The sequence below is a fragment of the Hippocampus comes genome, unplaced genomic scaffold (assembly GCF_001891065.2).
Source record: "Hippocampus comes isolate QL1 unplaced genomic scaffold, H_comes_QL1_v1.1 scaffold187, whole genome shotgun sequence".
NCBI lineage: Eukaryota > Metazoa > Chordata > Actinopteri > Syngnathiformes > Syngnathidae > Hippocampus > Hippocampus comes.
In genome coordinates this window covers 413032-438095 of record NW_017828852.1, presented here as the reverse complement: position 1 = coordinate 438095, position 25064 = coordinate 413032, and the positions used below count along the sequence as shown (strand labels likewise).

Here is a 25064-nt window from a genome sequence, read left to right as displayed (position 1 = left end):
TGGGATCAGTTGCAATGCATATATGTGAATGATAAAAGTAAATTGCACATTTGTCGAAGGAAATGTAAGGTGCTTCATGAAATGTTTTGTAAAAGATATGTTCATTAAATTTCAACATTTTCCTAATGTTCTTGTGCTTCTTTATACCAAAACAAAGGAAAGACATATTGTTTTGGTTATTTATAGCAAAGCATTGTATCATTTTAATGGTCCGGCCCACTTGACATCTACCGAGGCCGTATGTGGCCCACCATGTGAAATGAGTTTGACACCCCTGTTCTATTATCATCTGCTTCTCACCACACACACGCATGCCCCACTGAAGCATTCAATGACCTCCCAGGTGGAATGAACCATTTTGCATTTTTGCAAGGTAAAGGGTGAAGTTCCTGCTGTGCGGAAAAGCCCTAAGTGTCCAACTGGTTGAATTATATAATGTATCCTTGGTCAGGTCCCGCAATAGAAATGACAAAGAGTTGCAAAGGAACTGCCACCTACATCAATGTAGTTTACAGATGAGCTGACAGAGCCTTTTCTTATTTTATTTTTCTTGAGACGCCCCCTTAAAATTAACTCAGCTGTTAGCTGGCACCCTGGAACCTTGCTCATTTCACTTAACTGTCGGCACAAATATTACTGTATTGATATTTTTGCGACCAGTAAGAGAAGAGAGCAATCTCATGTACTTAGGCACATTTTTGGTTGCATGGACTTTGCTTTTAGCCGCAATGTAGTGTCAGCAGGTTTGTGTCACAATGAAATGAAATGAAATGTGATTGGTGATTTAAACACTAACTGTCATATTACTTTGACCCGATTTTGCAAGATTCCAATGAAAAGTCATTCGTAATTCATTTGTACCTTGTGGTGCTAACTTATTTTGTTCCCCTGATGGCAGAGCTGGCAGGCCTGTTGGGTGAGGTGAAGAAGTCATCCACTTTCAGCCCCACCCAGATACTTGCTCCTCAGTGATATGCACCTGTCTGGCAAGCACATACCCACTCAGGTGTGGCCTTGCTCTTCATGCTGCATTCGGCAGACTTGTCGAAGGACTAGGCTGTCGAAAACTTAATGGAGGCATTTGTTTTTCTGTTTTTCCACTCTTCGTTTATCCTGGGCGAAAGCTGAAGGCATTTTGTTTGGACTGTTTGGAGGACCGGTCATCACACAGAGTGAAAAAGGTGCGTTTGAATGAAATATTTAATAATAATACAATTTGATCATTGTATGGTTACATTTTACAGGCTACTTGCTCATGTAGTGTAACTGTTTTTTCTTTTTTTTGTTCTTTTTAATTTTTATCAAGTACAACTTTATTGTCAAATGTGCTGTATTTGTAACAGTAGTAGCTTCCGTTTGACCATTAAGGAATCTGAACTTTGACGACAAACAAATCAGCAGTATTTCGTGGAAGAAAATCTGGGATATTTAACAGCAGCTTTCTAATTGTGTGGATCTATTCTTTATCTATCCTAAACCGGAAAGCAATTAGAAAAGAAGCCAAAGTTGAAACTTTTTCATATATCTACGATGTAAGGCATGAATTGCAGAGAACCCCCCACCTGGTCATGAGTCACTGTTCACTATTTACACTTACTTGTGTGTTGGTTTTCTTTGGAGCTGATCCTGCGGTATTTTTTTTATTTTTTTTAAATAAAAAAAAAACCTGCTCATTTGTGTCTTTGAGGTATATTTTTGTACTCTTACGGCAAAGCCCCGACTAATAAAGGATTAATAATTGGTATCAAGGAAGTATATGTTGGAGCGATACAGCTCGATTGCTGAAAATCCTTCGATGTTCGGGAGGAGCCAAGTTTAGCTTGAATTGTTAGTGCAAGTCATGCAGTCTTTGCAGCATTTGTTTTGGCTTTGCTGAGTTGCGGTTGAAAAGCTCATTTGTAAGATGTTTCTTTTTAAGGGAAATAAATGTAAGATAAATTTGAAATTTTGCTGTTTAGATTTTAACCCTTTCAGGGACAAGGGTCACCGCAGTGGAGAGCTTACGATGTGATCAGGTTACGGGGTGCAAGAAAGGGTTAAACTAGTTATATAGATATGCCCCCCCTCTCTATTTGTGACACACCTTGACACCAATCCCCTGCGAAGAGTCGGGGCTTACTGTAATGGTCAGTTGGGTATTGGCAAAATGGTAATTTCCAAGAACTCTTTGCATGGGTGGCATCCATCCATGGGCATTTGTCAGGGCTAATTTTGTAGATCTCTAGATCTTATACAGACTTGTTTTTGTTGTTGTCTTTACACAAATCTGCCCCACATTTTGTGAAAATGCTGTCAACTTCATACCAGGTCTGTCCAGTTATATGGAATGTGGGTGAGAAGTGAAGACCAGTGGGGGCAGGCTAATTTAACAAATGCTGCTTCTTGCTTTCAAAGTATTAAATTTGAAAGGTCCACAGGCCTGTATTTGTACTGTAATTACTGTGATCAGTTTCATGTGTATGACATTTTGTTTTGGCGCTTTGTCACTCGACTTGGTTTGAAACATTTATGGCTACTCTCTTTTAGTTGATGCTTGCTCAAATGTTACAACTTTATTTCAGCATGATTTTCAACAGAATTATATAAACGGTTACACAGCAACAAAATAATGTAGTTTTGGTGTTACGATGTCTGTTTTTTTTTTCTATTCATAGAGTTGTTCATGTCATGCCACCACATTTTTTTCTGCCCATTCAGAGCTGCTGTACCATTGTCGAATGATAAGAAAATGTGGTGGTAGCCTTTGAAGTTCTCAGAATTAAATTTCTGCAAGTCCACCATGCTCAAGGATGAACAGTTGCACTCAGGGAAAAGGGGCTTTGTCCAAATTTTTAGCAACTTAGGATGCCACCACAGCCCAAATTTTACAGCTTTCAAAAGCCTCGAGTCTTACGTATACGAATGGAGACTCACCAAAGTGCCTACAGCCTTCAAAAACATTGGAAAAGAAAATTCTGGTCTTTTGTTCAATATTGATACAATCTCATAGTTAACACTGTTTAGTCAAAAGATTTATTTTCAAATCACAGTTTTGCCAGTGCATCCCAATTTTCCATTTTTACTGCGGTTGCCTTCTTTGGAAATGATAATTTATTAAATCACCATCTGTAGTATTTATGGTATTCATTTAATTCTTTCATGCACCCTGTAACCTGATAACATGATAAGCTGTCCACTGTAGTAACCGCTGTCCCTGAAAGGGTGAAATATATCAACGTTTCAGAAGAAATATTTGTTGAGTGCATCCAGTAAATGAAATGAAACTGACATTTTTGCTACTAGTTGTAACTCTCGTCTGTTGCCTTTTGTTGACCCTCCACAGTGCCCTTTACTGTGCCGTGACACACAGCAAGTCCTCAGTCCTGTCACGCTAGACATAACAGCCATGGACCCTCAGGTGTGCCCGCTCCCGCTTAGTAGCAACCAGTCATTGATATCGGTCCTTGACAAATCCCCAGCCAGTGTATACAAATCTGGCCACTCCAGGAGCAGCAGCACTGGCTCCTCCAAACATTCAAAGCAGGTAACTCAAGTGCAAAATCTGGTTGCTAATTTTTTATCGAGATGTAACACACCTGATGTCTAGAATTACTTTTTGATGTTTTTTTTTTTTTGTTTTTTTTTTTAAAGAACTTTTCATCAAGTAGTTAAATGTGCCCTCAATTCAGGTGCATGTTACATTATTTCCAAATAGCTTTTAGTGTCGTAGGAAAACGTGAAATCCTCCAACTAAAATGTCACAGTTGAAATTAGTCAAATGATTTGAGTCGTTTTTTGTCCCCCCCATCCCACATCCCATAACACTTCCAACAGACAGCTATACCTTTTTGAGCATGTGTGAAAAGATTGCTTGCTGGAGTTTATTTTACTCTTCAAGTAAACACTGCACACTTTCAAGGTGTGGTAAGTCTGTCTCTCTCTGTCTCTCTTTCTCCGTCTCTCTTTCTGTCTCTGTGTGCCTGTCCGAATAAGTTGATGAAAATGTATATGTCCTCGATGCAGTCTCGTAACTGGGAAGTGATGGAGGACTTGCAACAACTGGAACAGAATTCTGTTCCTGGCTCCTCTCTGGATCTCAGTATTCCTGGGATATGCGAGGGCTTTTTGATGAAGAGGAGGAAATACCCACTCAAGGGCTGGCACAAGGTCTGTACAGCTCGATAAAACTTGCCCACTTCAACATTGACTGAAAATGAGTGGATTTGTTTTGACGACGGTCTCTCTTATATTCCAGAGATACTTCATGTTGGAGAAGGGAATTCTGAAGTATTCAAAGACACAGCAAGATGTAAGCAATTAACACTGTTACTTTCTGTATGAAGAGAGCTAGCCATCAACTCTTTTTCACTAAGGACTATGGAACTTGTGTGTTGGTGGACTAGGTATGGTATCCCTCGGTTTTTTTGCTTGGACATACTTTTAAGTGGGGTATAGACTTTTCATCTTTGCTCCGTTCCAGACTTGGCCTTTACATTGGTTTGCAAATGATTGTGGTTAATACCGGCGTCAGACTACACGATTGTAGACCAATTTTTATCTGACAGCGTCTGTCAGAGACCAACGTCTCATAACAAATTTGGAGTTGTCTTGACACATCGTAGCCCATGTTAGTGTGACACACTCAGACAATTAATCAAGGGGCCACAACAGTGTGGTCGCGGGCAGCCATTTGCTCATCCCTGAGAAAGTTGGATTGGATGGCTGGATACATAACTGTTCCGTGGGGAAAATTTGATTTGCTAGCTTGATTACGTTTTTCAAAGTTTTCCAAATGACCCATGTTTATAACACTAGTGAAAGGTTAAAAAAAAAGAAAAAAGCTTTGATTAACCAACCCACGCTCACACCCACATGAACGCAAGCATACATATGATCACATGTGCGTATTCATAATTTTGGCATATTGACTCTGGTACGGGACATCAACCATGAATTTTTTTTTTTATTCTGGTTGACAACTTTAGCAGATGATATTGATAATATGGATTTGATATCGTAAAAGCTGTGGGTGATTTGTGATGAAAATTAGTCAGGTATTAAGTTACAGGTTGCGGGTTTAGGGCTAGTGCATGAGCTACATCTGGTAACCAGCAGCCTGGACGATTTTTGTCAGCCCACACGTTTCTTTGTGAATGTTATCCAAAATGAATGAGTCCTCCAGTAGATGCAATTCAAGAGTCGCCATCCATTCCCTTTTTCTGAAACTGACCGCGTGAAGCCAAACATGTATCCAGTGACCTGTGTCATTTGTTTGATAGCCATCAAAAACTTGACCAGGAGTGAGCATTGGCAGTCCATTAAGCTATATTACGACTAGTTTTCGACTTAACTCTGTGAAAGTTTTTTTTAGCCAACTAATTTGATAGCAAATGAGTACGAAGAACATGAGGTAGGTTTTGCTGGTCCATCATTCGCCAGCGGGCAGACCACCCATCTGTCATCGTTATTTCCAGCCGTCTAAATCTGTCATCGTCAGTTCGCCCTTCCGTCATCGTCATTTTGACCACACTTCAGTCATTGCTTGATTGCAGTTTGTCACCACTACTTTAGGACCGTCAGATCATCCTATTTTCTTTTTCTTCTTTGTCTTTGTTTGCCTTCTTTTTCTGCTTTTATCCACATCAGCGACAGCCAGTTGATGCAGACGACTTATTACGTTACATGCATTCAGAGCACACACATTTATTCAACTCTAGTAAAGAACCACATCTTACGCTGATGCCCACAATCGTTTTATTGCACATCCATTGTGAAACACCGTGGTAAGTAGAAGAAATAATTAATCAATAAACAAAATCCATGTAAACCAGTTGTAGATAAGTCAGAGATCATCAACGTCTATCACACAATTGTAGCGTTCACACGTACCATTTTACATCGGTGCTGCCCCGCAAACGAGCATTTGCTCTGGAGCAAATTTTTAAACCACCTCCCTGAGGTGGATCAAATTTGCTCCGGTGTAAGCTGTTTTCTGGGGCTACGCCGGAGCAAATTTGCACGTGTGAACGCTCTACTGGCGCAGCGCCGGTGTAGCACTGGAGCAAATCTTGCCGTGTGAACACCCCTAATATTACGCTCTTGTTGCTCTCTCGCTCTCAAGGTCAAGGTTATCTTTATTGTCAAAGATGCTTTATGTATTACATGCTGCATAGATGAAATTTCTTCCTCTCTATCCTCCTCAGTGCAAACATGCTGTGCATTAAACACACAGCTAAGAAAAGATAGCAGCTAATGTATGTGAACAGTATACAGTACAGACAATATAAGCAACATAAACAATGGCACTTGTGGCTATTGTGGGTAAAGTGAGGTAGTGCATTGTGCAATATGCAATGTGCAATACGCAGATGTCGGATGATGAGGGGAGGGTCATAGTCTGTGACAGGAGGCATTCATGCTCCTCGCACTGTCCGGCGTACGTTACACAAACGAGAAAAAGTTATTCTCAAGATCTTCTCAAAATGAATCAATTCAGACAGATTTAACAGAAAACCATCACCCTAAAGGTTTGTATGCCAATGAATACACCTACCTAAAATATTAGACTCAAACCATTGTAATTTATGTTGTAATGGAAACCATTCGAAGGTAACACGAGTGCCAGGTACAAGCTGACACACAGCCAAATAAAGTAAAACAAAAAACAGGAACACACACGCACACACAACGTGGTGACTGGTGAAAGTCACCAGATTGACTCAGTGTTCAAACTTTTTTTTTTTTTTTTTTTAATGTGTCATAGGACGAGGAGCCCCTCCCTTCTCTGCTCCGCTAGAAACCACCTCCGTGTTTTCACTCACATGCAAGACATTCAACTGAATGTTTCTGTCATTCGTCATCAAAACACCCTCCGTACTGATCCAGTCAGTGAGCTTTCCGGTGACTGATGAAAAACTGCTTCCATCAGTGCTTAGTCTTTCAGTTATTTGAAGTTCCCTGTCATTAATTTTTCGCCAACAAACCGGGTGTCCGTCACTGACGGTCTGACGGACCTTGCATCAGTTCTGACGGAATATCCACCTCCGGTAAAAAGGACCTGAAGTGCTTCATGTTCATACTTGCCAGATCGAAGCACACCACATTTCGGACTTAAGGGCTACCATGAAAGCTAATATTGACTACTATTGACAATAGTCAAGACGATCCATGTGCAGCTCCATTCCAGACAGAAAACATTATTGATGGCATCGCAGTTTTGGTTGATTCATGTCGGGTTCGCCAATATTTTAAGGGCTACTTCTTGGACACTGATTAATGTGACGGGCAAGCAGTTTCGTACATACTTCTGAAACAACCAATTTGCTCCAAATATTGACCATGTGGGTGACCCCTGGTTTAATGGCGCGTGCAATGCTTAATTTTGTTCCTCATTTTGTTTTATAGATTCAAAGAGGAAAACTTCACGGCTCAATGGATGTCAGTGTTGCTGTCATGTCCGTTAATAAAAAGTCTAAACGTATAGACTTGGATGCTGGAGACAATCTCTACCACCTGATGGTAATTTTCAAAGAGCAGCTGATTGTTACATGAATTCAGAGGAAACACCATCACGTTAGACCAGAGAAAGTTGTTTTCTTGACTTTGTAATATTTCGTCGCTGACCTGCGAAAAAGATGTTTGGCCATTTTTGTCACTTTTGAAATTGGTATATTAAACAGGTGTCCAAGTTTTGGACATCCCATTAATGGAAAACATTTAAAAACTGATCAAAATGGACATGTTGTTCACAGGTCAGTGTCGATTTGTAGAGGTGCAACGATTAATCGCTTTTCAAATGAATCGATAGTTTTTGAGAATAATTTTTTTAGAGACCAATTTAATTTCAACTTGTCCAAATTTTTTTATTTGTGCCTCTTAACAGTAGATAGTCTGATTCCGGGCTGATAATCTGTGTTGGATCAAAATTTCAATTAAAAAATTATTTACCAACACTTGCTTCACTTGAACATTTTTGTTTATTTTTTGACATTACGGACAAAACCACTTACAAAATCATCATCAGTTTGTCAATTTGAGATGGTGTCCTGTTTTTGAACAAAGGGACGGAAATTAAAACTTTTTCTTCGTCCAATTCATCAATTATTTAACACAATTATCATTAGCAGTAAATAGATACATATGAATAATAAAATAAGACTAAAACGCGTCTTTAAATAAGATTCTATTACATTACTTTTCTCTTTTTTTTTTTTTTTAATCGTCACATAATGTCTGTTGTCTTCCTTCAGGCCAAGAGCCATGATCTCTTTTACATTTGGTTGACAAAGCTGTGTGCCCATCGTGTATTTCGAAAGAACGAAGCGATGAGCGTCCAACGTGGAGTGCTTCACGCACTCTCTCTTGGCCATAGTTCCCTGCCAGCTTTAAACAATCTGGCCCAGAAAAAAAGACCCTCGGTGAGTAAAAATCTTGAATCCCGAGTGTGTGTGTGCATATGCACGCGTGCTTGTGTGCACAGTAAAACACCCTCATCACACCAGATTCATGATCCTGCTATGTAGTTTGTTGTTGCTGTTTGGGGCGGAAATAATAATTTTGTGTTGCTGCCATTTGCCGGCATCTTCCAACGATTCAGTTTCAGGTTTGAATCCTGCACGTCATGATAAAATACCCAATTCATAGGTACTGATTCCATCAGTCAGAGCATTGTGATCGTTTCAGCCCCTGACGTCACTCAGTTTTATGGACAACGGGGGCTAGTCCCCAGGGGGACCCAGGTCGTGAGCAAGTGTAGTGCTAGTGCAGCGCGTGAGCACAGAAAAAAAAAAAATCACAAGCCGCTAATGAAGACTGAAAAAGACAGTAAAAGTCGGCATTTGTTTCGTAGTGTTCCACTCTGTTTTTGAATATATGTGTGTGTGTGTGTGTGTGTATGTGTGTATATATATATATATATATATATATATACACACATACACACACACACACACACACACACACACACACACGTTCTTTATTCTACATTTTATGGATGGTTCGATTTATACTCCGGCGTTATTTATAATCCGGAAAATACGGTAGTTATGGCGTCTAACTTTTGCTTTATACAACAACAAGGGGTAAAAAGGTGCCAGAATATGCTCATATTCCGGTTTCTAAAACCCCTTTGGCTACTCCTTTTCTAACGCAAATATTTGGTCATATAAATTCATTTCGAAATACCTCCATTGAAAGGAACATTGGTTTGGGTTCAGCTCGTGGTCAATCTGCAAGGTATCTTGATCTTCAAAGTGCTACAGTTACTGGTATGCGCAGCATCTGGCATGCAACCCACTGGAAATAAGCAAGTAGAGATAAACATGGCAGAACCGCACTTAGGGAGCGAGGAAAAAACAGACGACTTCATTAGTGTGGTGAAAGACATGACTCTTTGTTGACTGCAGAAATTAAGAAGCGGAAATGACGTCGATTTGCGTCGTGACGTGTTCCTTGCACCACGGTTTAGATGGGATATTCCTGGTTGATCCCAATTTCCATGTGTACGTGAGTAGCTCTGTCTGCTCTTGCTTGTAAACAAACAGGTTATGATTGTTTCCAAAATCAGAATTTTGACCTCAGCACAACTATTGACGGAATGTAAACGTAGCCAGTGAACTTTGGGTGGCCCAACACAGTCATGTTATTGTTGGGCACTGTGGAATGCTGAGACAAACATTAAACTCTGAAACAGCTGAGAGGAAAGGATGTGCTTCTAATCTCAAAAACAAAGTTATCTATGAAACTCAGTGGAAATCACTTTTTTTTTTCTTTTTGACAAGTCACGTCTGTTAGTCATGTTCCACTTGCTTATTTTGATGAATATGATACACAAAGTACGTCACACCTGTTATTGCAATATTTTTTTTTAGTTGCCCATCTATGCCAGCTCGGCATCAATGTTCCAAACAGAGATGGAAAGCCCCTCCCAGACGGTTGCCTCCCATCCAGGCGTGACCAACAAGGTATCAGCCTGGCTGCAGCAGACCAATGACATTGATGCAACTTCCAATGGTGAGACACAGCTGCGCGCTTTTCATCCTTGACACAATATGATGAACATACAACAGTTCAGCATCCGCTGAATCGCCCATTCCCTGATTCATTATTCTCCCATATTTTTTTTCTGTTTTTGGGGGCGTTGGGCAGCAAAGCAGCATTTTATTTTTTGTGGAAATACATTGGAGGATTATCTTTTTTTTGCGTAGATTTTGGGTTTACAAACATTTCTAATTTTGATTTTTCCAATCCTCAATCTCATTAGATTTAAATCATACACGGATTTTTGCGATTCACAAGTCAGCCAGGCCCTTATCCCCTGCAAATATCAGGGTTCCGCTTTATACTTTCCTGCACGTCACTCTTTTATTCCCCATGACACCTCAATAGGTCTTCAAAAACCACGGCGGCAGGCTACCCATAACATATTTGTGTTTTTTGCGTTTTCTTGATCATTGTGTGTAGAATTGTCTGATGCAACCTCTGACTCAGGAACAGTCATTGTAAATCATTTAATATCTGTCCAGCAGCAAGTATGAGGGATGAGCCAGGTTCATGCTGCAGAAGAAGTAGAGGGCGAGGGATGCAGAAGTTGAGGCAGTAGCGCGGATCAAGGAGAGAGAATGCATTCCAAGACAGTAGCGATGTACAAATTAAAGACGATTACCCCTTGATAATTGCTTTGGGGAAGAAAATCTTCCACCAATTATGAAAGGAAGAAGCAGCCATCGAGAGGCTTCGGGTACACAAACATTGTGTGCCTCACACAAAAGCCACACCGCAGCGAAGGTGCCGGGTCTGCCTTTGCTTAAACAAGCAAAGTGATGAATACTTTTTCAAACCAGGATGTTGGCTAGCGCTAGTTGATTGATACAAAAGTCTTGTTGAGGTGAAAGGGACATTTAACGATCAGTGGGAGTATTTTAGTCTGTCTGATTTTATCAATGAAAATTCAACATTGTTTTTCCAAGTCATTGAAGTTGCATATCGTTAAATTCATTAAGCCCTGGAGAAAAAGTGTTTCAAATGACCAAAAGGGACAGTGAATACAAGTGAACTTGGGATGCCATTAAGCGATTGCATATAGCCCAATGGGTGCTGCAAAAGCTTTCAAACTGATTAGCAAACATATTTTCAAAGGGGGTAAAGTTCATCTCATAAAATTGATCCTTTTCTTCCAGACTTGACTCGTTGTCAGACAGACCTGACCGAACTCGCCCTTCTGATCCAGCGACTCCATTGGCTCGAGGGAGGCTATCCAGTCACAGACACAGACTTGGAGATGCGCATCAGCATGCAGGTGAATCCTCTTTTTGCCCTTACTCACATATTGTACTTTATTCATTTCGACACATGTAAATAACACTTTGCACTTGTTGAGTGCCATATTGTACAGTTAGGTTGTGCCACGGAGGCCTCTGCAAAAAAAAAGAACAAAACAAAACAAAAAAATCCTCCCCTCACTCTGAATGGAATTACTTGGTTTACTTGTTCCCCTAATCATTTTTATCATTTTTATACTTTAAGGAAACGAAGCAACATGGAAACTGCAAATTTTGACAATTAGCTTGTCTACACATGTACAGAGGCTGATCTATAGATATATAGCCAATGATGGATCTTACAGACTTGAACAAATACTGCACAAAATGGCATTTTGAGTGGACTGACCACTATTTTCTGTCCGTTAAATCCGGAGTCCATTACTCTGTAAATTGAGGTTCCACCATAGTTCTACTTATTCCACCCGTTATAAGACCTTTTGGGTGAAAACAAAGTTGTCGCACACATAATTTTTTTTAATTCACCCAGAATCTTTCCTTGGAGAAACCCAAGAAGACTGGCAAATCGTATGGCCATTCCAGGACCTTGTCTCGTGTGGAAGCTATGGGAGGAGTAAGTTTTCAAACAAAGTTTACTTTCTGTATTTGCTGTTCAAAAATCTGTGGATCAGGTGTCATAAATTCTACATTTAACAAAGTGTCAAGGAAAGGAATGAACAATCGGTCCCATTGAAAGCGATGAATACAGTTGTAATATGTTTTTGCCGGCTTGGCCTCTGTTTCCTCTAGTTCACTCCCAGCCACCTTAGTACCAACTTCAGTTCTGTCCAATCTATCCCGGACTATGTGTACTCGCAGCTGTCTAATCCTCAAGCCATCTCACCAGAGGCCAAGAAACTCCAACAGGACATCTGTATAGTTTCGCAAAGAGGTGCATGTCTGTTCTTGTTGAATTTTATTGAAATATCAAAAACGATTAAAATGTTAATTTTTTATTACTAGCTAAGTAATCACATGTCACGGTGTTGTTCATTAGTTGAACCACTGAAACACTTTTATCTATTTCAAATTTGTGGGGTGCGCTGTTTCCTAAACCTGAATCATGAAGGTTTAGGAAAGAATAATTATATGGGTGTTGATGCAACAAATGAAACAATACTCATTGTTGACACCAGTTTCTCAACTTGCTTTGTCATTCTAAATCAGCAGTTCAATAATTAAAATATTTAGTCAATATCTGCTATTTTTAAACGATTAACTTGTGCAATTTTTTTGACGAAGAGGCTCTGTGTGTTGCAGTTTTTACCTCTCTCAAGTCTGTTCATGAAGTGTTGACCTTGGAGAGAGAAAGACTTAGACAGGCCTGGACTGGCCCAGATCTGAGGCGGGACACCTCAGAACAGCTCGCGACACTATGCAGTACACTCTCAGAGGTAATAGTGACCCATACTAGCCAGTTGAATGTTGTTTCAAGTATGCATACAGTCCCTGCACACACACTTACACGTACAATATGTATTCACTCGTGTATGCACATATATACATGGACGTATCTACACAACTCGCACAAAGTCACTTAATTTGATCTTTTCCAAACTTTTGAATGCACATGTCCAACTTTTTAACGTTTCAGTACAAGTTTGCACGAATGGCAGTTCTTTAACACAGTGGTCCCCAACGTTTTCTTGTGTCATGGACCGGTTGAGATAACTGCAAGCTGTTTATGGACCGGCAACCATTTTTTTCATTTTAAAGCACTGCTACTAACAACAAAGATAATTATAAAATAATTCAACATTTTATGAACATTCATTCATTTCAAACAGTGTTATTCTACTGCACAACAAATGTAGACTAATAAAATGGCACAATGAACAACTAAGAAATGGACCAATTAGGAACAATAAATTCACCTTATAACATCAACATCATCCTTTTTGAAGTTATGATGCAATGTACGGCGTTAGCATCATTGCTACTTGTAAATGGGACACGATTTGATTGCCGTTTTCATCTGGTATGTTTGGTTAGTTGGTGACTATTAGTTTCTCTGTACTGCTGGAGTAAATTTGCTCACAGCTCGCAGGTCTGTCTCTGTGCGGCCCGGTACCAAATGGGCCGTGACCCGGTACCGGTCCCTGGACCGGTGGTTGGGAACCGCTGCTTTAACAGATTATCAACCATAAACAGCACCTATGTCAAACTCCTGCTGCACAGGCCACACCCAGCAAATTTGCAATCACACCCAACAGTTAACATTTTTAGGCCTTAGTCATATAGTGTCTTTGACAACTTTTTAAAATTTCAAAAAGAAATATGTTGGACTAAATGTTGTAAGACCAGTGTCGCCAGATTTACCGTCACCAAAATGTTATGCAATGACAGGCTACTTGGATCATTGTTATTCCACCTACTGTACATGCGGGCTCAAATGCTTCCTCGTCAGTTGCACATAAAGTATTTTTATCGAAGCTGATTTTCTCTGAGATGAAAACATCCCATTGGAATCACCTCACTGAACACCTGCAGTGCATCCTCAAGATTTCTACAACACAAAACCTTTACCCCAAACAGTTTTGCCACCCCAAAAACCATCCAGCATCACGCTCTGACAAAATGGTGTACGAACAAAGGAACGTGAATTTGGATTTATGAATTGTTTTACCTTTTCATTTTTTTTATTCATATATTCTTTTCATGAAAAGCCACATATATTAAGTTATTTTATAAATTTTGTTTCCTGCCACATTAATGTGGAAAAATGTTTTGTTTTGGTCAGTTCAGTCGATGTCTATCGTATCCAGGCAGCCACTTAGTAAGCTTTGAGTTTTAAGCCCCTGCGCAATTGAGTTAGACACCCCTGATTATACAGTCTCTATCAAAAATCAGTACACCCCTCACATTTTTGTAAATATTTTGTCTTTTTTTGGGACAACACTTGGAAATTACACTTGGCTGCATTGTAATGTGTGTATCTCTTTCAACTCCATGGCCAAGAGAGTTAAGGTATGGTTGGAAAATGTGCCACACAAATTTTGGACATTTTCACTTGAGGGGGTGTACTCATTTTTGTTGCCAGTGGTTTAGACATTAATGGTTGTGTGTTGTTATTTTGAGAGGACCGTAAATTCACTGTTGTACAAGCTATACACTACTATGGTAACGATGTAGCAAAGTCAGCAAAATGTCTTCAGTGTTTTCCAGTGAAAACATGTTTTTGTGGCCGCAAAATGTGAAAGAAATGAAAGCCTATATTTTTATGATTCGGAAGTTGATACACATTACACTTTAAAAAAGAAAAAAAGAAGAAAAAAGGGCCCATCCCTTCCCTCACTTGGTCGGAGCTGTTCATTGAGGTGCGGTGTGAAACTGTTAAGCCTGTTTGGCCTGTTACTTGTTTTTTTTTGGGCAGGGAGGTACTAGTCATCACTGTTGTTGGCTTTTCATACAACCTGGTCGAGCACTCAATTCTTCATCACAAAGTTGCACACTGGTTTTCTTCAGCTGTTTGTTGTTCGCCCCTCCTCTTTTCCACAGTGGTTCTTCTGGGCTTACTAGCGGTCTTGCAGAGTTTATGCGGAGCTGTTTTTAGACCCAGCATTCCTTCCAAGATTGTCATTTGATTTTAGTATTGTGTTGTGATGCTGCTTGTCATATGACCAGCAGCAAGGCAAGTGTGGCTAGCAGCCATGAAGCTTGCCAGCCCAATTATCTGGAAGGAAAAAAAAGTCAAGCCTAACCTCTGCTCATGTTTAACCTACCATCATTTAATGTCATGGTTACACTCTCTGCAATCTCAGTGTGAGCTGCATGCTGCACATCCACAACTCTTTTCATGCCCCCCCCCTCCAAAAAAAAATCCAAACTGCTTTTGTGCAGTGTTACTAATTCCTAATAACAAGACAGTGGAAAATATGCTTTTATTTGTTTTTACACAAGGCCTGTAGCTTTGAATACTTTGGAGTTTTTTTTTCCCCTTAATGAATAAAATCACCATTTCAAAATTGCATTTTATGTTTATTTGGGTTATCTTAATCCCATATTGACGTTTAATGATCTGTAACATTAATGTGAGTTAACTATCCAAAAAAATAAGAAGTTGACAAGAGGCCAAATATTTTTTTAATGGCACTTGCATGATATACAGTATATATATGTATGTATGTATGTATGTATGTATATGTATATATATATGTATGTATATATATATTTTTTTTAAATAAGCAATGTTTCTTCATATTTACCACTTTGTAGATGGGCCTGGTATGCCCTCGTAAAGTGAATAGGAGAAGATTATTGGTGATGAATACACATTACATTCAGAACATACTGTACAATAGGGATGTTGCAGTAAGACATTTCTCTTCATCTCTCGACTAATTTTTTCCCCCCTGCTCATCCTCTCTCTTTCTCATGTGTTGGGACTGTGCTTGTATGTTAGTTTGACATACAGTCTCATCTGACCAAAGTCCATTCACTTTCCTTGTCCTCGGAATCTACTGAGGAATCCTTCTGCACTGTTCAAGCAGACCAGGTGTGTACGCTCCCCCGAGTTGCGCGTGTGTCTGAAGGACAGTTTGTAATTGATTTTGCTCTACTCATGTCAATACTCCAGTGTTGTGTTCTCTCCCAAAATTCCTAGCTGACTTTGAAACATTTTACTTTTTATATACAAAGTACAGGAGTCTAAACTTTCGACCATTTGTCCTCATCTCGACATCAGTCATCACTTTTTTTTATATTGTTCTGGACCTCAAAGGAGCCCCAGAGGTTGTTACTTGGTGTTCATTTTTTTTTTCCTGACGCACCAAGCTCACGGATTCTAAAATTTCTTTTTAGAGGCAGTCAATACTGCGTTACGAATTGATGCAGCCTGCTGCCTATAGCAATATGTTAGTGTTCTTTACACGTGTTCACATTGCATAAGTTAATTTGGACCTTTCCTAATTCAATACATCGAACAAAATAAACATGAACTGGAAAAGGTTTCTGCTCAGACCGTACTTGTACAAAATCGAATGTACACTAATTGCTACTTTCAAAAGCAACTCCTGGCTCCCAAATTGATTGGCAATAAATAATTTGGCTCCATTCAACAGTGAATAGTTGCTCGTGAATCCATATCCTAAAGAATAGAAAGTTATGCCTCACCAAATTTATAAAAAAATAGAAAGAGGTTTATTTGTCTGTCCAAAGTAGCTGGAGAGTTGTTGGGCCTCAACTATTAATACCAACTTCTCATGTTACCAAAGGCACGCTTCGTTGTACAAAAATAGATTTAATGCCATTTTTAAAGTATTGGTCTCTTGACTGCAACAAAGGGAATTGGGCTGTCTAAAAGTGTCACGTTTCTGAATAGTACAAAGTATTGTTCCAGTTTTGTCCATATTTATAGATCTTAGATGACCTGCATGACTTACAATAACGTGTCTATAGCTTCCATGCCAAGTGGTAAATTGTGCGACAATTTTCTTCATATTGGCTGATTGACAATACTCAGTATTTAGTATTGTAAGCTACTCAGTGGTTACCCAGTGTTGTTGTTGTTCTGGTGCAGAGAAACGTATTTCACGAGAGGCGAAACCAAATGGAGCAACAGATGTCATTTTGGTGAAAAACCCATCATAGCTAGTTATCGTGTTACATCCACTTTAAAACAGTATCCCCTTGGCAGTTTTCTGCCATCTCGTTGTCACGTTTCATGAGCGTTACTCTCAAATGTTAACATCAACTGTTAGCAAAATGCTAAATGAAGAACAAAAAGAGGGGTCAAACTCGGAATAAAGTTTTACATCAGAAACTTGTCATCTGTAATTCGGTGCAAAGTGGAGCGAGAGAAGAGGTACGCTTCTTTTATTTTCCATCCACTCCCGTCTCCAACAACGAGACCGTTTCCCCCTCATTAAGCTGCTCTTTAAGAACCAGCTTGCGGTCCTCTGAGGGACAGCACAGCTCAACTAAACTGAACAAGGAATGAATCAGTTCATGAAGTGATTCTCTTCACTTCTGTTCACTCAGATTCCTTCATTTGAATGTGTGTTTCGCGAACGACACAAAACTACTCCTTCCCAGCAAAATATTTTGTATTCAAATGCGCAGTGACACACTTCACTACCATCATGCCCTTGCACTTTTCCTTTGATTTACGCAGTACACTGTACTTGTATTTGGATATTTGAAACCACCATTCTCAAAATCGACTTTTGTTTTTCTCGTGTGGGCAGAGGACACCATCTTTTAGTCGTAGTCAACGTGCACCATCTGTGGCTGATTCCATGGCAGAGTATTTTGATGCCAGTGAAGTGATTTTGTGTGAGACCTCCTCTGAAGCGGAGGCTTCAGATGAATCCGGTCTGAGTGACATCACCACAACCAGCACATCGGAGCCTGACGAAGGACAGGGTGAGTGTTTCCAAGCCTTCCGAAGGGAATGACTGTATGACTGACTGATGACTTCCTTTAGTTTGAAATTTTTGTTCACACTTTTTTTTTTTAATTAATCATTTGGCGTGTGAGCATTTCCTCTCCGTTGCTCATCACATCAGCTGACGCAGAGAAAACATCTTATTTGGTTCACGAGAGCAGTTGGAGAATCCAGATCATTTGAATAAACAGAATTAAGACTTGCGGCTTTCATTTTTGTCTCCTTCAGCCAACGCCAACCTCAAATACAGAGCCAGTCTCAGGAATGCGACTGACAAACCCACCCCCATATCTGACACAGGTATCATTGTCGCTCGTTTTTTTTTCCTTATTCGTATTACAGCAGCAATCTACGGAAAGACACAATTGATCTGAGTCACTGTAAATTTCTGTTTTAATGCAGTTAAAGCAAGGGAGAAAGGTGTCATTGCAGTTAAATGTTAGTTGTATGTTTAAAGTCAATGAAATTGTTTGAAATGTTGCTTTCAAAAGATAAGGACTGTCCCTTCCCAGGATGTGGGTTAATTTTAACACTGTGGTATGTTTTGCAAATGCTTCTATTTAACCCTTTCAGGGACAGCGGTTACTACAGTGGACAGCTTATGTTATCAGGTTATAGGGTGTATGAAAGGGTAGAAGGAAAAAAATAATAATTTTGTGTTCCTGCGATCCAGGTCGCCGCACTTGTATCCCAGCCCCAGGAACGGACAACAGCCACATTGGCATCATGAGCATCCTGTACAACAACATTGGCAAGGACCTTTCGAGGGTTTCCATGCCCGTGGCTCTCAACGAACCTCTGTCTTTGCTCCAGAGAGTGTCAGAAGAGCTGGAGTACTCTGAGCTGCTTGACATTGCTAATCATACCGATGATCCATATGAGCGTATGGTAAGTCTGAAGTCTGAAATCCCCAAATCGAAATCAACTCAGTTTTAAAACTGTTTCTTACCCTGGGCTCCCAGGTATATGTTGCGGCATTTTCTATTTCTGGCTATGCGTGGGCATCCTGGAGGAATCGCTACAAACCTTTCAATCCTGTTCTTGGAGAAACATATGAGAGTCACAGAGAAGACAGAGGTTTCCGCTATGTTAGTGAGCAGGTAACCTTCCCATTCTATCGGTGATTGGCAAGAATAATGCCACTCATTGGTTTTGGAACTTATCGAATGCTCTGTTGTCTACAGGTTAGCCATCACCCTCCCATCTCTGCCTGCCATGCAGAGTCGACAAACTTCACTTTCTGGCAAGGTATTGACGTGTGTGGCCGGTGTACATTTCTGTCTTGTCCGTAGTGCTGTGTCATCAGTTTGCTTTTGTTTTCTCAAGATCAAAGATGGAAGAACAAATTTTGGGGGAAGTCGGTAGAGATCATCTCCAGTGGACCTGTCAATGTTACTTTGCCCAGGTCAGGTGGTGCTTCTTTTGGACCCACATGCTAAAAGTTCTGAAGAATTCATATTTCCTTACAATGGGCTAATTGGACAATATCCACCCAAAAAATCAAATGGACTGTGCGTTGGTGTCAATTTAGGATTCCCCAGTGCCGATGTGCTGTTGGCTGTGTAGTGACGCGCCTCCCATAAATGATCCCATTCTTTGAGCTGTATCTTTGTCGTGAAGGACAGGAGCCACAGCCAATTAGGTTTTTTTGTTTTGTTTCCTGTTCGTCGCATGTCAGGATGTATGGCAGGTCGGTGTGTCCGCAAGAAGTCGAAGGGGGAAGGAGGAGGTTACTAACGGGCAGCACAGTGACTTCACAAATTGGAGCGAGGGAGACACACGCATGTGAAAGAGCGATAGAGTGAAAGGCTCCACTCACGGCTATGGTGGAAAAAAATGAGAATCTAAAAACCAAGTTAAATTTGGACACCTTTTGAAGTTTATGGATAGTTCAATGGCTGGGTATAGACTTGGCACAATTATAATTTCACAATGGGCTGACAATACCAACACACATTAAGCAACTACTTCAAGTAGAGGAGAAAAGACACGGGTAAGGATTACCTGCTGCCAATCAATGTCTCCTGCAACAGTTGCTGCCCCTAAAATGGTTCATTGCACAAAATTATGACCTTTTTTTTTTCATGGCCCTTTGTATTTACATTTGCTTTTTGTAGCTCTTTGTGATAAAGCAATCTAAATATTTGAAACTTCTGAACACGTAAAATTTACTGTAAAAAGCGCAGAAGTTTTTGAAAGCTCGTTTACTATATCTCCAAATGTATGATTGAACCAAACCAAATGTGTTTAGGTCTGGTGATCACTATGAATGGAACAAGGCAGTTACTTGCATTCACAATGTGCTGAGTCAGCAGCGTTGGTTGGAGCACTATGGTGAGGTGGTCATCAGAAACAAAGAGAGCGATGTCTGCACCTGCAAGATTAGTTTTGTCAAGGTCAGAATTTCTTTTTTTTTTTTTTCTTCCCGTAAATCCGCTGTTCCTGTTCTCATTACTTCCTCTCTGTACGCAGTCTCGGTACTGGACTTCGGACAGCAGTAAAAATGGGGTTCAGGGTGTGGTTCTGGACCGGGCTGGAGAGGTTGTCCATCGTTTCGGAGGCTTCTGGCACGAGGGCATCTTCTGCGACACGCTGCCGACGCCAAAGTGCATTTGGAAGCCAAGTAATGTCTAATCCACATCCAGCGCAATTTTTCCTTTTATTGCCTTGTGCTCTGACAGCTCCATTTTTAAATGTCCTTTTTCAGATGTGCAGCCCGATGACCACTTCCAATACTATGGCTTCTCCCACTATGCCAGAGAGCTAAATGAACTTACACCTGAAATGAAAGCTGTCCTTCCACCAACAGACACACGTTTTAGACCAGACCAGAGGTAAGTAGTGGATTCCCACTTTACATTTGGATGCAATCAAGGACCAAAATCCGAACGCATTTAAGACAACCAACTAAAGCTTCACAAGCAATTTTTTTTTTTTTTTAAATTAAACATTGAAAACTGTTTCTGTACGTTGTGTATGAAAGTCGCATTCAAGACTATAGTGGCGGGGGAAAAAATGGTTACCAATGACTCAGTTAATTGCAGGGCTTAAAGATCTCCGTCACCACAATGGAATTTCGTCATTTGGAAAAATTAAGAAGGGGAAGGAAAAAACCCCAGCCATGCGCGCTTGACAGTGTCGTCCATTCATTTAGTTTAAAATGTCAATGCGCACAGTTATATGCACTATTGTTGCACATCTGTCCTGACAGCTGGAATGTGTCTTAAGTTTTATTTTGTATGTGCTGCCTGAACTATTCAGTGAATGGAACATGTCATCCAATCACTATACACATGAGTGGCAGGCGGAAGGCGACGGGGGCTGCAGGAAAACAATTCACTTTTTAACTAACTTGGCTAGCGGCGCAGGGGAAATTGACTCGGCAATTAGCAACAGGCTTTTTATGGAGGAAGGTGCCGCGTTTGCTAACATTGACAGTGAGTCAAAAATAGATACAGGTAGAGAGAAGCATGGCATGACGAGAACGTGTGGAAATCATCATTCAGCAAGTCAATTGCAAAGAGAAAGTGATGACTCGGCCATGGGAACACAATTTTTCTTTCAAATGTGGAGGAGTGTCCCACCTGAGAGAAGTCCACGTCCCTAGCCTGGGACTGATTCCGAGTTTGACAAAACCAACATTGGTCAAAATAACATTGTAAGATGTGTCGAGAAGCAGTTGCCATGGAGAGCAACTCGCTGGCACTTCTGTTCCTCAAAAAAAACATTCAGCAACTTTTCGCAACTCCAAATGCAAGACTATCGCTGAAGAAGAGAGGACTAAAGCTGAGCAACACACCAATGCAACCCTCTCCAAGTTGGGGAAAAAAAACGCTCTGTACCAGTGACAAAGCAAATAAACATTGGCGAGACATCACAAATGCCGGCATCACCTACATTGCTTTATGCAAGTAGCTAAAAGTTATTCGAAATTCATCACTGAACATTTGCTTCTCACACACTTGCACTCCGCATCATGTCTACATTAGCAACTACATGTATATCGTGATGTGTCGGAAGACTTCGGAAACTATTTGTCGAAAGGTCGCGGCTGCATTTGTTGTCACTTTTTTGCTGGGCAGTGATCGGTCAGGAGGCTGAGTGTGAATCTTAATCCTCTTTCGGGCTTCTTCTTCCCTTAGATACCTTACAGCAGACAAAGGAATACAAAGGAAATCGTTTTTTGTTTTTTAATAGCACTGCAGATAGCAAACAAATAATTTTGAAATTAACCCTAAAAAAATGGATGTTTGTTTCATCCACAATTGTACTTTGTTTAAATTAAGCAACAAAAAGTACCGTACTTCAACGTGCAAATTTGTATTGAAATGGAAGTATTTTATCATGTCACCCAATCTTTCTATCAGGCTCTTAGAGGAGGGAAAAGTAGCAGAGGCGGATAAAAAGAAGGATGAAGTGGAGGAGAAACAAAGGGAGAGGAGAAAGGAGATGGCCAAGCAAGGGAAGCAGCACATCCCGAGGTTCTTCAGGTGAGACGAAAGATTTTTGATGTATCAAACTCCTACTTTAAGCTTTTTTTAATTTGCCCCCCACAACCCCCCCAAAAAAAAGCCATTCTTAGTTGATGGCTTTTAGTTTCCTTTCAATGCACTTGTTAAAAGTATGTGATGGCGAACTAAAGAGTCCTTTCTGCGTTTTCAGGAAAGAAGTTGATTCGGATGACCGAGAAGTGTGGCTATACAACGGAACGTACTGGAATCTCCGTAAAGAACCGGGCTTTGCTAATACTGAGAACCTAGACCTGTGGTAGGATGTCTGCCTTCGGTTTAGTTCTCAGCTATGGAAATGTAAAAGGAATGATATCCACCACCCTTTTTGTCGAAATTGTTTCACACCCACCTAGAGCGTACCTGAATATATATTACAGAATGCTGCTACTGTCGGGATGGAGAGGCTGAGGAACTTTAAAAGCATCCATGAACCTCTGTTGTTGTTGTTTTGTTTTTTGGACCACAGGGATGAGGTGCCATCTGTGGAACATTTGAAGACATTTTTAACGCTGTCTGATGTTTTAACCTCCCCTTATTGCCTACCTCCTTTAGATAATTCTATGAGCACTGAAATCCTCTTGATTTAAAAGTTTACCTTGCATCCCATTTAGGGGTGCGAGTAAAATAAAATAAATAAATCCTGGTAAAAATGTTCATATGTTACTGAAAATATGTATATTTAATTTTATAAGCCAAGCCAAAAATCATATTTCCTGTCATTTTTAGTTGGGCTAGGGTGTGGGAAGTTTTACACGTGGACTGGGGATGTCCGTTTTTTGGACTTTTTACCGACGAGATGCACACTGTATTTTAACGTGGTCACAAAGGTCCTTTGTAAATGTAGCACTATTCCTTGATGTTCTTGCTCACTTCAAAGATTGTCCCAATATATTAGAGAATATCATCATCATCTCTTTTGACTTTAAAATTTTCACTTGAAGGAAAATACTCTTGAACCCCAGTCACATTTTCCTCCGACTGTTTAGCTTTGTAATAAAGTGTTTGATAATCAGCTGATTTACTTCCTGGTTTTAATGAATTAAATGAATCTCTACTCCATTTCGAGCTCCATATTCGATTCATTCAGCCTTCTGATCGTTCCGTTGGTTTGTTTTATATTATCTCCTCACTTTCTGACAGTATCAGCAGTTTTATTCACGCGTGCGTCAAAATTACAATGCTTTTTTTTTTTTTTTTTTTTTTTTTTTTTTTGTGAATGCATGTTGACTATAAATATTTTGGCCAAAAAGCAATAAGGGAACTTGAAGTGAAATATTGTATATTTTTCATTTGTGGCTATAAACAATTGCACTATAATTATTTTCATTGGAGAACAAGTACAAAGATCCCAGTAAAATTACATAAATAAGAAGATAAAACTAATAGAGGGGTCCTGTTCACCACATGTGAAACTGTGAAATACTCTAAATGCATAATGAACATTTTTGGAAACTTTGTGACAATTTCTGCTCGATAATTCAGGAAAGAATAGTAATGAAATAAAGGAGGGCACTTTCCATGACGCATAGGCACATACAGGCAAAGCATTCCCTCCACGTGGAGGACGCAAAGCCAGAAAAAAATGGGTTACATGAAAGTCTTGTCTATTTTGTTTCTCTGGTCTGTGTTTTTTGTTTTATTCTATTAGAGTCCAATAGTGTCCGTGTTGTAATTATTTAAAATTTCAGAATTTGCACGTCTTATTCAAATCCATGGGTGACATTGGAACTGGAGCAGCGAGGAGCAGGGATTCTCCCTTACCTCTAGCACACTCCCTCACTGAACGCGGAAATGGCACTGTCCAACGGCGCCCTCTATTGGTAAAAGTATTGTACTAAAACTGAGGAGGCGATAGGGAAGTACCCGTTCTGTCTCCAATCTCCATTCAGGTCTTAAGTGTCGTATTTTCAGATGCGTGTGCTATCCATTCGGATATTGCATCTATTGGGTTGACATGGTGACTTTTTTGGGTCATTTTTGAGTTCATCCTCATCCTCCTGGGTGTCAAGGTCAGGGAATGTTAATTGTCCATATTGGCCATGTGAAGCCCTTTGAGACTTTTCTGTGATAAAGGGCCGTATGAATAAAATAGACATGACTCATTATGATTGAAATCATTCTTAATTGAAGACCTCTGGTGTGCCATTTACATGACTGACTCTCAACTGGTTAAATCAAGGTTAAATAAGGTTGTGTGTCGGTTGCGTATCGAGCTAAGGATATATTCCCAGAAATTTAAGACACAGTGTTACACAATTTTTCGTTGTCCACTATGGTATTGAAAATCACGGTGTAAAAATATCAGAATGAAGAATCAAGATTAATTGTGTGGCCATCACAGACTTGAAAATGATTTGAGATTATGTATTACACACTGTAATACATAATCTCAAATCATGTAATTTACAGTACATGTTGACAGGTGACATTTTTCAGAGTCCCCGGCAGTCTTTTTGAGATACTGTACTACTATTTCAATCAGCAATATACAGAGAACTGCAGATGTACAGTCAGTGATACAGGACACCTAATCGATATTTATTTCTTTTGTACTTACAAAGGGCAGGACAAACACAAAATGCAGTAATAAATCAAACAAAAAGCTTTAATTGTTTCAACACAGATGTCGCCATTGTTGTGACAAAGTACATACTAAATTGTTCTACATGTTTTTTTGTTTTTTTAATAATTGTGATAGCATCCGTCAATTTGACCCAAAAAAATCATTAGGTTTCCTCTACTCTAGCACTGACCGAGTTTGTCTACAATTGAGTAAATCGTAATCTTAAAAACATGAAGGCAATGATTGATATCTTGTCAATATTTTACTGAACACAGCACAAAGACAAGTTGGTCATATTCAAATTCAAT

At 39.9% G+C, this 25064-nt stretch overlaps 1 protein-coding gene across 4 annotated transcripts in view; it reads left to right on the top strand.

The window, feature by feature from the left end:
• The window catches only part of LOC109508598 (oxysterol-binding protein-related protein 7-like), a 31771-nt gene extending 8519 nt beyond the window's left edge, over nt 1-23252 (top strand). Inside the window, exons 3-26 of one of the 4 annotated variants that reach the window (XM_019858629.1) lie at nt 899-1006; nt 1125-1181; nt 3323-3523; nt 4003-4146; nt 4235-4288; nt 7384-7497; nt 8229-8396; nt 9849-9990; nt 11157-11275; nt 11788-11871; nt 12117-12189; nt 12558-12691; nt 15700-15792; nt 17483-17660; nt 17911-17982; nt 18356-18570; nt 18645-18782; nt 18867-18930; nt 19009-19087; nt 19934-20078; nt 20155-20305; nt 20390-20516; nt 22050-22172; nt 22345-23252. In XM_019858629.1, coding sequence (XP_019714188.1) covers nt 974-1006; nt 1125-1181; nt 3323-3523; nt 4003-4146; nt 4235-4288; nt 7384-7497; nt 8229-8396; nt 9849-9990; nt 11157-11275; nt 11788-11871; nt 12117-12189; nt 12558-12691; nt 15700-15792; nt 17483-17660; nt 17911-17982; nt 18356-18570; nt 18645-18782; nt 18867-18930; nt 19009-19087; nt 19934-20078; nt 20155-20305; nt 20390-20516; nt 22050-22172; nt 22345-22453 — 2817 coding nt within the window. In that variant the 5' untranslated portion in view covers nt 899-973 and the 3' untranslated portion in view covers nt 22454-23252. Of the gene's footprint in view, nt 1-898; nt 1007-1124; nt 1182-3322; nt 3524-4002; nt 4147-4234; nt 4289-7383; nt 7498-8228; nt 8397-9848; nt 9991-11156; nt 11276-11787; nt 11872-12047; nt 12190-12557; nt 12692-15699; nt 15793-17482; nt 17661-17910; nt 17983-18355; nt 18571-18644; nt 18783-18866; nt 18931-19008; nt 19088-19933; nt 20079-20154; nt 20306-20389; nt 20517-22049; nt 22173-22344 lie in introns of all 4 variants that reach the window. The other 3 variants (XM_019858628.1, XM_019858631.1, XM_019858630.1) reach the window with 3 other exon arrangements.
• The last annotated feature ends 1812 nt before the right edge of the window (nt 23253-25064 follow it).